Source organism: Plectropomus leopardus, chromosome 22, assembly GCF_008729295.1.
Source record: "Plectropomus leopardus isolate mb chromosome 22, YSFRI_Pleo_2.0, whole genome shotgun sequence".
NCBI lineage: Eukaryota > Metazoa > Chordata > Actinopteri > Perciformes > Serranidae > Plectropomus > Plectropomus leopardus.
Window position 1 is genome coordinate 2,802,279 of NC_056484.1, and position 14,084 is coordinate 2,816,362.

The 14,084-nt window shown below is 39.5% G+C and overlaps 1 protein-coding gene across 1 annotated transcript in view; it reads right to left on the bottom strand.

The window, feature by feature from the left end:
* grip1 (glutamate receptor interacting protein 1) overlaps positions 1-13,549 on the bottom strand; it is a 77,037-nt gene extending 63,488 nt beyond the window's left edge. The window contains exon 1 of the mRNA XM_042511580.1: positions 13,365-13,549. Coding sequence (XP_042367514.1) covers positions 13,365-13,419 — 55 coding nt within the window. The 5' untranslated portion in view covers positions 13,420-13,549. The remainder of the gene's footprint in view (positions 1-13,364) is intronic.
* Positions 13,550-14,084: the final 535 nt, after the last annotated feature.

Below are 14,084 nucleotides of genomic sequence, written 5' to 3' on the forward strand. Positions count from 1 at the left end.
GATTCTCCACGCTACACACACACACGCACGCACGCACACACACACACACACACACACACACACACACAGTTTATCCTCTAACTCCCCCTTCTGGTCGCTCAGGAGAACAGCAGCCATTCACAACTCGGAGCAGAAAACCACAAATTTTAGACGCCTCAGAGGTCCGCGTGCTGCTGATAACTACCCATGATTCATTGGGGCAGACAGGCCGACGGACAGTGATTGATAAAGCCTGAGGGACAGCGAGACGGACAGACAGAGAGACCTAGAAACAAACTGAACAAAAGAGAGAGAGACAGGAGGGAATCTATGGTCTTAATGGACTGCTGAGTGACTGACCTTGATTTCTAATGGACACAAACACACACACACACACACACACACACACACACACACACACACACACACACACACACACACACACACACACTCAGTACATTGACTTCCATTCACTCCCTGAAGGCTCAGCCCAGCCTGAACCTCAACCCCAGAGAGAGACAGGACAAACAGCTGGACGACAACTGCTCCGAAGACACTAATTTGTCCTCAAAAATAGACACAACGTCCCCAGGAGACTGAATCAGTGTCCACACAGCACAGTTTAAGGATTAGGATCAATAATCAATAAACAGGGTTTCTGCAGGGTTCACCACCACGTTAAATTTAACAATCTTTAAGATGTTTTAAATACCACATTTAATGCAATTTAATATCTGTTAGCCAGCAGGGATAATAAAGAATTCATGTGACAATTTAAAAAAAGATTATATAAATGGTCACACATAGATTATAATAAAAACACATTATTTAAAAATGCAGAGGATAATACCATAAAGTCAAATGTATTATTTATTAAGTGCATTAATTAATTGACGGAGATAAATCCTATCACAGTAACTCCTAATCAATCATCATCATTAAACGCAGCCCGGACCTGGATAGCAGCAGAAAATGTATGAATGCATTAATTAAATGAAAAAATAGTTAATTAATTGAAATATTTAAGATCTTTCTGAATTAAATTCAAGAGGGTTTTCTTTTATCTTTAGGGGAAAACTGTACTCTTAAAAAAATCAAGATACCTTAATAATATCAAGAGCTGATTATTTATTAAAATATGCAATTATTTTAATGATCTATTTCGTCATTTTTTCGAGCAAAAACGGCAAATGTTTCCTCATTCCAGTTTCTAAATTGTTTTTCTTTTGTAAAAGTAATATTTTAAATATTTTAGACTGTCAATTGTGCAATAGTACTTGTTCTATAACAGAGCAAAAACACCAACATAATAAAAAAATACACATTTTTAAGCACTAATTTGAAAAGGATTGTAATCAAAAAAGAAGGAAAAAAAAAAAAATATATATATTTATGTTCTATGTTCTTCATGACACATTAACAAGGTCAACAGCATGAACAAAGACAAATATATCTGACTTCACTTTGGGCTCTTTGGGCTTTTTGACATTGATGTAAACTATTAAATTAAATTAAATTAAACCGCCATCTATGCTGAATAGAAATCCATCCGCTTGTGTGACTTTTTGCCAAAAAAGGTCTAAATTCGCTGATTCCAGCAACATTTTCCACCATTTTCTGACATCGTATAGACCAAAAAGCTAATCAATCGATTAAGAAAACTACAGGCAGATTAATAAACAGTGAAATCAATTGATAGCTGCAGCCATGAATCGATCTTTGTCTCTTGTCTTTGATTTTTGGACCTCGTCTGACTAAATGTATAAATGTTAAACTCAGGAAACATCCTGTGTGCTCCCAGCAGGAAGCCTCAGTGAGACTCAGGTGGGCAGAAAAATACAAATATATACACCAGCAGTAGAAATAAAAAAATCAATACAGCATCTGAAAACGTGGCACAGACAGACAGCACGGAGGGAAGCTGAAGCAGAGGGGACAGAGCTGGATGGAAAGGGACAAAAAGCAGCCGCGAAACCCACCACCCGAAACTCAACCAAACTGTGCACTAATCCTAATCCTGAGGCCTCGCTCACATGGATTAAAATAAACACGCTGCCCTTTGTCTGCCTGCAGCTCCAAGACTCAAACATTTACAGTACAGGCTGCAGAAAACGCTCAGTTACCGTCTCCGCAGTGCAAGAAACGACAAGAAAACAGAAAAACAAGAAGCAAAACCACGTTATGCAGATCGCAGTTTAAAGTGCATCCTAAATATGGGATACAGGTTAAATGTAAAAAGTGATGCAATAAAGAAGCTCTGCAGATAATCTAACTGTGCATGAAAGTGAGGCACTGCTTATTGATGTAATTAGTGAAAATGTGCTTCGCAATCATCTTAAAATGTCTTCACATTGCTTATTTTGGTATTTAAAGAAGAAAAAAATAGAAAAAGCTCATCAAATCAAGCAATTAGTTGATTATTAAAATAGTATAGTCATTCAACAATGCACTTAACCTTGTCAGCCTGAGCCAATTGGCCTGATTCCTTTTAAGAAAATAAAAAAGGCAATGAGCAACAGGAAACTACCTAAAAAATAGGGCTCTGAAAAGCTTGCATAGTAGAGCAGGCGCCCCGAGTACAGAGGCTGCGTCTCCACCACCTCCACTTGAGCCTGAGGCCCTTTGCTGCATGTCGCCCCCATCTCACCCCTTTTATGCTTAAACTGTCATATATTTAATACAGGCAAAAGCCAAAAAAAATATTTTATCTTTTTTTAAATAAATAACAATAATAATAGAAAATAATAAAGAAATAAAATAAATAATAATAAATAATAATATAATAAAAATATTAATAATATAATAAAAAATAAACTGATTATTATTATTATTATTATTATTATTATTATTATTATAACTTAAAAATTAGTAAGACATAAGTAAGTTACAGGAAAAACTTCCTCTAAAAAAATTTTAAAAAAGGAAATTACATTAAGCTAATTTTTAAAATATAATTATGACAATTTTCCTAGTTTTTTTAAATGATCATTTCCAGTCATTTTTCCTCTCTCTCCCTTTTCTTTTTCACATTATTTTTCCTGTCATAATTTTATGTGTAATTATGACAATTATAAAAATATTTTTCCTTGGCTTTTTAATAAAAACAATTTCTTAAATCCACTATTTTCTTGCAATTTGTGGAACATTTCTTGCCAAGTGCCTTTTTTTGCGTGTTTTTGAAAGACATCACACCACTGCTCAGGTTTCAAAGGGTTAAATGCATATCATAGACACCTTAATAGGCCAAAAGTCTCTAGTGCGTTTTCTCTATGGGCACAAAGAAGCACGAGATCAGGGTAATTTTATACTAGGGAAGTAAAACTTTTGGCTTTATGCACCTCCAATACTGCATTCAGTCCTCTTTATACGTTTTTATACATCTAAGATGCTGTATCCTGCAGACGACTACGCAAGTCTTCTTCTCCAAACTTTGTCTTACTCTGACTTAAGTGACATAATTTCAGGACATTTATCGGACTTCACACGGCTCCTCATTCAAAACACACATGCAACCTGGAAACACAATTTCGACGGGTACAGACCGACACACACTTTCAGCTCTGCTCCATTTAGTTTAAAGCTCTCTCACAGAGCTGAGTGGAGTAAAAGACAATTTTCTATTGGCTGTCCGCACATTTGCATAAAGTCCAAACTTTCTCGTCCACATGGAGCTGCCGAGTCTTTGAATAATAATGTCAAATTTACATTGAGTGGCGTCCTGCTGCCTCCCCAGTCTTTGACTCCACATGTGTGTGAAGAACGGGCTTTAAAGTGGACTGTGAGTCAGCCAAGGACAGCCTGCAGCGTGCCGCTAAAATACCCCCTCTGCTACTTTACCCAACCTCAGAGAGAAAGGAGTTATCTTAAGGCTGCAGCTGGCACAAACAAACAAACACAAACAAACACACTCGTACACGTCTGTGAGCTTCTTAAGGACAATAAAAACAGAACAGAGGAACTCCGAAAAAACTCTCTGCAGGTTTCAGTGTCAGACCAACTGTTAGAGACACACTGAGACATAATGTGAGAGCATGTGTGTGTGCATGTGCATGTGTGTGTGTGCATTAATAAGTGTATAAGTGTTTTGTGTGTCCATGCTGGGCTTATCCAAGTAGAAAATGAGTGTATGTGTGTGATGCCAGCAGCTTGGCGGTCCACCTGGACGCTGCCAAGGGCTGTGTGTGTTGCTGTGTGTGTGTGTGTGTGTGTGTGTGTGTGTGTGTGTGTGTGTGTCGTGGTGTAACAGATGAAGGACGGTAAAAGCTGATCCTGGGTCTGTTTCCTGTTGACAGATTCAAGGTAGATTCTGTTGTTTTGGGTTGGGTTTTTTTTTTTTATAACAGTCTGGCTTCTTTAGTTTCATCTCTCAGTCTCATCATTTATAATATTTCTTTCATCCGCTCCACTTTTACCAGCTGCAACATTAAATTACAAACACATTAAAGCATCAATAATTATAATCCAGTAATATATTATATATATATTATTCTGAAATGGGCAATTCTGCATCATGAGCACTTTTGCTTTTGATACCTAACCGTTTTAAACCTGCATCAGCACCAGTTTTCTTGTATTCAAATGCCTTTTACAAGCATTTCAACCACTGAAACATAAGCAAAATGGTTTGCCACGAATTGCTCAACTAATTACAAAAAAACTGGTAAAATATGACGGCAAATGTGACCAAAAAAACCCTAGGGAAAAATATCAAGTCATCGTCAGAGAAAAACAGAGAGCAGCCCGTATGTGACTTGCCAAACCGCATTAGAAAAACACAGATTTTTAACATGAAACTGCTTTATTCAGTATTTTAACTGCTTAAAATCACCTGATCTGTTTGTTTTGAGGAGGAGGAAACATCTGCGGATAATTCGGCTCTCAATATAAATCACCTGAACATCTGTATCTTAAGTCTTTAGAGAAAAAAGGTGAGCACACTTTAGCAGGTGCTGGGCCTGAGGCCTGTCTCCAACAGGCCAAACAACTAAGAGAAATACTGACTTTTTAATTTGAAACTGCTTTATTCAGTGTGTTCAGCGGTTTAAATCATGTGGTAGTTTGTTTTGGAGAGGAAGAGAACTCTGCAGATTATTTGGCTCCCTCTATGAAGGTACTGTAACCTCAGTCTTGCTCAGTCTTGATTGATGAAGACCCCTAAGCGGCAGAAAATTACACATTGTACGAACATAAAAGATTTAAAAACCTCCTCCACCACCAATAAATCTGTGTGAATTCATGACATGTGGGTTAACAGTGATGCAAGGTTGTTTACAAATGCATCTAACTAAACCTTTGCTTTCTATTTGATCTCAAACTATAATTAAATTTACATATAATAATATATATTATTCTGAAATGTGCTATTGTGTATAATCAGTACTTTTACTTTGGGTGCTTTAAGGACATTTTGATGCAGTAAGGGACGCGATATTTTAAATACAGGACTTTGACTTGTTACCGAGTATTTCTACACTGTGTGGTGTTACTACTTCTACTTAAAGATCTAAGTACTTCTTCCACCACATTAATTCCCCCGGTGTATCTTCAAACACCATGTATTCATGTAATATTCAGGTGTCCACATACTTTTGGCCGTGTAAGCAGCGCCACAAGAACAAGCACAGTGTTACCTTTAAACACACTTAGAACACACACACATCTTGAACTCAAGAGTGACACACACACACACACACACACACACACACACACACACACACACACACACACACACACACACACACTCATCACTATCAAACACAGTATATTAAACAGAGCAACTCAGAAAATCTGAGACATCTCTGAGACTTTTTTCACTGTTTTTTCTTCTAAAAATGACCAAAACTATAAATCGGGACTATTTTTCCAACGACTGACTGAGCTGTTAACTGTTTCAGCTCTAAACAGGAGAGATACAAACGACTTATTTATCGTTAAAGTCACTTTGAAAGACATATAGCTGGAGAGTAGAGCAAAAGATTACTTTATAAAATAAACTCACAGATTATCCAGCTCATTTGAGTCCATTTAATACGAAGAGAAAACATTTGTTTTTATTGGTCTGAATCAATGATAACTCAACTTACAGCCTGAGGACCAAATCTGGCCCCCAATAAGGTGCTGAGTGGCCCCCAACCACTGTCTCAACCACTGAGCTAAGCCCCTAATGTACTGACATCCTGGATATGTGCTAAAATCTGAGAAATGTTCAAAAATTGCAGAAATATTCTAAAATCTGAGAAACATCTTAAAATTATAGAAATGTCCTTTAATATTAAAAATGTCCTAAAATCAGAGAAATGTAATAAGATCCGAGAAACGCCTTAAAATCCTAGAAATGTCCTTAAATCCTAAAAATGTCCTATAATCAAAGAACAAAGAAAGTTTAGGATCTCTGGTCTAAAGTCCGGAAATCTGGTATGGACACATTTTGGACAAGTAACCATCTAATAAAAGCAAAAAAGCGCTGATAAATTAATAAATCCAATAATCCTAAAAGTAAAATCACATTTATATAAACAGTCAAGGTTGGGACTTTTGGAAAAATTGGGGGAAAAAACTGAAACATTGTGAGTTCGTAAACACCAAATACTTGTTTGACATAAAGCCATTTTCATGCCATATTAAATCTAATCCTTGGCCACATACTGTTTTCCCTAAAATATAATGAAATACGATTACCGACTAAATCTAATCTTTTTTAATAATAATAATAATTTTTTTTTAAATTTGCTGAACGGTGTGACGTTTTTTTTCTGTGGCGAGCCCAGAGAACCACAGGAAATTCAAAAATTCACCTGTGTTTTTAATGACTGTAACAATGAAGCATCACCGTGGTGAGACACTGAGGGGATAAGGGTTTGTGAGGACAGTTTGTGAGGACAGTTTGTGAGGACAGTTTGTGAGGACAGTTTGTGACGCTCCTGTCGGGCAGCAGACAGTAGAGGTCTGGCCTCGGCTCAGGCCCTCACTGTGCCCTGAAGGCAGACAGGTGCTGGTCCCTTCTGGACTTGCCAGGTAAGAAATCGGGGTCATGAACCCGACGCAGTCATCATCAGCAGGCTGTATCGTCCTGCCTGTAGTGTGTCTGTGTTTGTCTCTGCACGTTTCTACAGCTGCGTTTTGAAGCTTCGAGTTTGGGATCGACTCGTAAGCTTGCAAACACCGGTAGAAGACAAGGTGACGTCTTTTTATTTATTTAACTTGTGTGAACATTTAATCCGTAAATTGAGGAAGGTATAAATGCTTGTTTCCACCAAGCAGTCCAACTCTGTCTCATGGACGAACAGCGGGACGCAGACACTTCTCTGCATGCAGTTAAGAGGAAATATAGCTGATGGGAGACGTCTTTCTCCAGAGTTTTCTGCCTTAAAGGTATTTTTTGTCCAAGGTTATGAGAAAAGTAGTGATTTGAGTTAGGAGAACAAATGGATTTTTGTAAAGGCTCGGACATACTTTTCGCATTGGACATCGGAGGACACTCACACGGATTTATTTGTTTAATATTGATGATCCATGTCAGCCCAAAGGAATAAAAGGGAAGGAGGGAAAGTGAGTTTAGCGTCCTCCTGCTGCCGACATCAGGCGAAGGTGAAACTAAACGATGCTTCTGGAGCGAATGTCTGTCAAATATACAACTTACAACTAACTTTACCGTGATGCAGCGACTGTGACCTGCCTGACAACACTGGGCCGCATTCACCAATATCTTCCCAAGTATTTCCTTAAATTTCTTCTTAAATTGCTCTTAAGAAACCTTTACTTAACCGGCAGAATCGTTCACGCCTGTGCTCTCAGATCAATGAATGCCAGTTTCCTCGTATATTGAAAGGTCATGCTGGTTGTCCCGAGTTAGCATACGTAAACGCCCGTAAAAATGCCGTTAAAAGGGCATGAGACTGAAGGGCCGTGTGCAAACGCAGCGGGAAGTCAAAAAGAGATATCTTAAGGGAAAGTAGAAAATACAAAAATTTATAAAGACGAATCAAAACGCATTAAGTACTTGGGTACTTCTGAAGTGGAGGTCGTGTTGCAGGAAGTAAACCACACATGAGCGGTGATATTTAGCAACGTTAATTCTGGATTTAAAAGTCACACACAAAACAGTTGCGCGGGATGCATCTGGAGAAGGATGCAGTACGGATGAGGTGAAAAAGAAGTGGCAAAACATTGCAAAATTCAGACGAGAGTTGCACTGAAGAGGGGACAGCAAGCAAAGAATCGTGTGAGCTGCGTTAGCATGTCGGGACGTCATCGGAGAGACGGCGCTGTCAGGTGTGTCATCAGCTGAACGTCTGGACACAGACCTGGGCCCGAGTCAGCGCCTTCATTATTATAAACAGTTAAATAATTTAATATTATACAACAGCAGAAAACACAATAACCTGCTCTTCAGTGTGTAGATTCGGTTCTTACCTAAGAACAAATCCCAAATACGAAACATTGGCGAATATCAGAATCTTCGAGAAAAGTGCGTAAGTAGGTTTTAAGAAGAAATTTCTTTATTTAAAGCTTTATCGTGGTGCAGCCACCTGCTTGACAGCAGTGTTTTGGACTGACCTGGAGTTTGAGAGGAACTGGAGCACGCAGTCGGCATACATGCTACAACGAGAGTCTGCGCAGTTACCGAAAATACGCAGCACGGACCAAACTGGACCCTCATGCACATGTGGATGCAGATACTATGAATTTTAAAAAGCTCTGTCTGGGAGAAAGACTACAAGGAAAACTTCTCCTGTGTGCAGAAATGCAGCGAGAGCTGGATGGAGCGGCGACTTTTACCAAAACCACCTAATAAATGTACCGTCTCCGGTGGAAACGCAAAACAGATCTATGGTTCAGGTACATGCCTGTTAGCTACAAGTCCTGCATTCAATATTTAATATAGATGAAAGCCCAAAAGTAGTATATCAAATATACTTAAAGAACACAAAAGGTACTCATTATGCAGAATGGCCCATTCCAAAATAATATATATTGTTGCACTTTAATTACTGGTGCATTAATGAGCCAGCCGTAACAGTGTTCATCACTTTGATGCTGCAGCTCGTAACTGTAGAGCTCGTTTTAACTACTTTATGTACTAGTGGGGAGTTTTATTTTACAATAACACACACTGGCTTATTAGTTGATAATATTTTGAGTTCGTAATTTGAATCACACTGAAGCTGTCAGATAAACGTAGTGGAAGAAAGATTACAATAGTGGAGTAGAAGTAAAAAGTAGCATAAAAAAGAAAACAGTGTAGAAAATATACAATAGTCAAGTAAATTTTGCATGTTATTCTTTGTCATTTAAGAGATCATGAGATGAAGCTGATGTAAAGCCCACTGAGTCACTGTGCAGTACATGATATTGTACTGTACAAATATACCGTATACATGTTACTATACAATAGGACACGGTGTCTCCTGTTATCTATTATTTACCTGTTATCTATTTTTACTCCCCTGCTTCTGGCCGTCTGATCCGTCTTTCTGCATTCTCTCTCTGAACAGCTGTGTTTCCGTGTTTCTCTGCACGCCTCCGAGTATTTAACATTTTAATATATTGTTATTTATCAGGCGCCCCGCTGTGAAGCACTGTGACCACAGCGGAGCTGCAAGCTGAACACCTGAGGATTATATCATTATCTCTGCGCGAGCACCGCAGACAGCTTTACAGCACAACACTGAATCAACACCGCTATATTTTCTATATGAAACCTTTAACACCATCACACTTACTTAAGTGAACTGTGTTGAAAATCATGTTTTAAATTATGCTGACAATGTGGCAATAGAGCTGAAACAAGCAGTCAGTCAATAGAGAATTAATTCACAACTATTTTGATAACTGATTAATAATTTCAGCTATTCAATCAAACAATAAAAGCTGATTATTTTCTAGCTCTGGGTGAGAATTTATTTATCTCTAAGTTTTGGGGGGAAAAAGACGTCACCTCGAGTATAAAAAAAGATTTATCGATAATAAAAACAACAACTTGCAATGTATGAGAAAAAACGTGTACACAAAGCAAGTAAACAAATATGTACACAACGCTACAAGTAAACAAAGTTAATCATGATTCAAAAACACGGGTCAACAGTTTGGTGCAAATCCAAAATATGATGGACGGTTAAAGCTTAATTCTCCCATTTTCAAGTTTGCTACTGCAGCTGCAAACCTCCGCTGAGTGAGGAAGCATTTATCAATTTGTCTCGCCAAGAAAAAGTAATAGAAATGCTGCTGCTTCCAGGAAATCCTTAGATACACGTTCTTCTTTAACCATTAGGAAATCATCCTGCAAAACAAAATGTATCTAAGAGTTTTTAAAAAGACGAGAAGCAGCCACGTCTCTCGTGTTTCTTTTTAAAGTGGGAATGTGTCCTCGTTCTGTGGTGGCACTCAGAGACAGTTTGTAGTGTTCAAACCTTTTAAATGTGAGCTAAAAATGGTTTGCTGAATCTGACACCACGTGTAAAAGGAGAATAACTACGCCTGGTGCAGTTTAGGTGAGTGATGACACGTCTGTTTTTGTTCATTCATCTGCATCTTATTCTACCTCGTTAGACTCGCGTTTTTAAGACTAGAAAAGACAAAATTGTGTGCAGCAGTACATGTTTAAAATCCACTTTACTGCACACTGCACTGAAAATGTCTGACATGAGCTGGATTATGTTAATCTTCAAGGATATCAGAGATGTCCACATCAGAGCTGCAGCTATTTTCATACTTCATCTATTAAAATGCTAATTATTTAATCCATTAATCTGTCTAAAATGTCAATAAATGTTAAAAAAAATGTCCCAAAGCCCAAACTGACATAATCAGGTCTCTTGTTTTGTGCAACCAAAAGTTCAAAAGAAAAGAAAACCAGCATTATACACATTTAGGACGCTGAATTTAGAATTTTGGACATTTTGACTTTAAAAAAACGACTAGAATAATTGGTTTATCAAAAGTGTTGCTGATGAATTTCCTGTTGGTCAACTTATCGCTTAAAGGATTTTAAAATAACTAGTTTAGCAGCCAATGCAAAGGTCACATTAACCCTAAAATTGAGTGTTATATATGAAAAATAACTAGGGTTATTTCACTTTATCATATTAGACCACACATCTTTCCATGGTTTACCCCAAAAAACAAAACCACACAGAAATTCTACACATAAAAATATTATAGCAAACCATTACAGGGCTGCAACTGAATCGTTTATAAATCTGACAATTATTTTGTTGATTAACTGACCATAAAATGCCAAAAAACTGTGATAAATGCTCGTCAAACTTTCCTACAGTCTCCTAAATGTCCTGTTTTTCTGTCCAACAAAGATATTTAATATAAAACAGAAAAGCTCATTTCTGAGAAGCTGGAACTAGAGACAATATGGCATTATGCTTGAAAAATGAATTAGTGGTTGCCAATTAAATTTCTTTTTATAGTTTAATTAGACTGAATGCACCAATGAAGTTTGTCTGCTGCTGCAATTAATGATGAAGTGTTTTACAGATTTGTATCTTATTCTCATAAATAGCTTTTTAGATTGCAAGGATTTCATAAATGTCTAAATCTGAAACACAGTAAGTCAATTTATCTTTGATAAGAGCATTATTTATGGGATTGGAGATATGGGATGAGATTAATGGCCAAAGTGAGGACAAAACTAACTGGGTTTATCAGACCAATAAATGGTCCCACTGGTGGGTGAAGTATTGTAGACTGCATGTGACACAATGACGGCAGGTGGGCAATTGATCTCGTATTACGGTTAAACGGTCAGTTAAAATATGTTTTTTGCAAACATTTGTTGACAATACAGGGGCTGCACGGCTCTATGAAATAATGGAGTATCGGCATTTAATTGTCAAACTACTGGAATTACAGCAGGCAGCTCTGCAGCAGCACCGCAGCAACGCCGCAGCAACGCCGCAGCAGCACCGCAGTAACGCCGCAGTAACGCCGCTGTCAGTGTGAAGACCACAAGCGTGCATGCCATAGCAGGTCAGTGAGGCTGTCGTCACGTGCTGCTCACGCATGCAGTGTGGCCCGGGCATTTGTGTCAGTAGTGGCAGCATGGGTGTCGATCCCGCAAAACTCGCTGTTTTCGCGGTGCGATACAAAGGCACATGTTAGATGAAGGAAAGTTTACCACAGTGTTTCTGTATACACCAACACTGTTTCGATACGAAGCTTGTTGAAAACTGGCAAAGTATGACTTTAAGTAAAAGTGCAAAAGATAAAAAAAGGAAAACACAAAAGCCAAAAATTGAAAAAAAAGTCAAATATGTTTTCATTAAAAAAAAATTTTTTTTTTCTTTTAAAAAATTCCAAAAAAAAAGAAAAAAAATGCAAAATTTGTTTCTTTAAAATGTGCAATAAAAAAAACAATAAGCACCATCAATGGAAAATTTGCCTCAAAGTCACAGTAATGTATCTGTAAAAGAAATGAGCAGAAATCCTGAGTAAAGCACAACTTTCTTAGTTGAATTCCACCACTGATATCTCTCCTGAATTTATCACACAAAACTATATCAATAAAGTAGGTTACTACGCCACAAAATATTCCACTACACTTATTAACTCACTACTGAACCAGCGGTCTTCTCTCAATGGAGGGATGTTATGAAAACACTAATGGGTGCTGCTATGTGCTGCCAGAAAACGTTACTGTCACGGATTTTAACGGCTGCGAGAGCAAAAACCGGTGACCAGCAGCGGCGTGCAGGTCTGCGTGTGGAGCATTAACACCTCACCTGTCAATATTTAATCAAACCACCACTGATTCACACACCTGACCCTGCAGCGTCACACAAACCCGAGGGGTCACTCATTTCACCGTAACACCACCGTAAACACCGGGGCTGCTACCGCCCGCAGCCCGGTGAAGGTGGTCGTTACACACACAAATACACACTCACAAATACACACACACACACACACACACAAGGGCAGACCCTCGGTTGACCAGAACCGACCGTCATTCTTCAACCGGTTCAACCGTGGTTTAGCCTGTTAGCAGCCCCCCTGCTAACTTCGGTGATAAACGTTAGTAGCCTCTAACGTGAAATCACCGTAACGTCACTGTAACCTCACCCGTTGCGTCAGATTAACACGAGACAACACACACACACGCACACACACACACACACACACACACTTGCTCACACACACACGCATTCACACGGTATCAGTTACCAACTTTCACTAATTTCAAGGCAGTCACCGTATGCGCGAGCTCAACCGGCGGCGGCGCCAAACCACGCTGCACGGAGATTGCACCGGCGATAATTAGTACACGCGCGCGCACACACACACAGGTAAAAAAAAAAAAAAAAGAAGAAAAACACACACATAGAGGAACACACTCGCCGGTCGGTGTGAACCTGAGCGGATCGGTCCGGTCTTACCTCCCTCCTGGTCCGGTTGGAGACAGGCCGGGATGTTTTTCTTCCAGCCGGGCATGATGCACCTCAGGGCGGATAGGGAGTCCAGGGCGGCCCGCTAGCAGACACACACCACCAGCAGCGGGAGGAGCAGCGACAGCAACATGGCTAGTTAGCTTTAGCTTAAGCTGCTACACTACACAGGGATCCACCTCCCCCTGCACTGTGAGTCTACCCAACTCTACCACTCTCTCTCTTTTTCAACCTCACGCGAACCTCTCTCTCTCGCGCTCTCTCTCTCTCTCTCTCTCTCTCTTTTCCTCCTCTTTGTCTATGTCTCTCTACCCCCTCCCCTCCGGTAACTCTACCCCCGGAGCCTCGCTGTGGTCTCTGGGGGAGTGGGAGAGCGAGCTACGGTAGTGGGCAAAGAGAGAGAGAGAGAGAGAGGGAGGGGGTGACGTGATGACCGTGAAGGCGCCCGCGAGACAAACGGGGTACCGCCAGGGTTCCATCAGGGTTCCATCAGGGTTCCATTCGTTCCATGTCCGAACGTTCGAACGACCCCGCGGGCTTTAGAATTCTACTAATTCTGCTCTTTTTTTTTCGCTTTGAAAGATCGCTTTTTTTCGCGCTTAAATCGCCTTCAAAATTGCTTTAATGTCCGCAGCCATTTAAGTGATTCGCACGCGCTGGCAGTGAGCACGCGCCTCCCGCCTTCATTCATTCATAGCGGAGGGAGAGAGA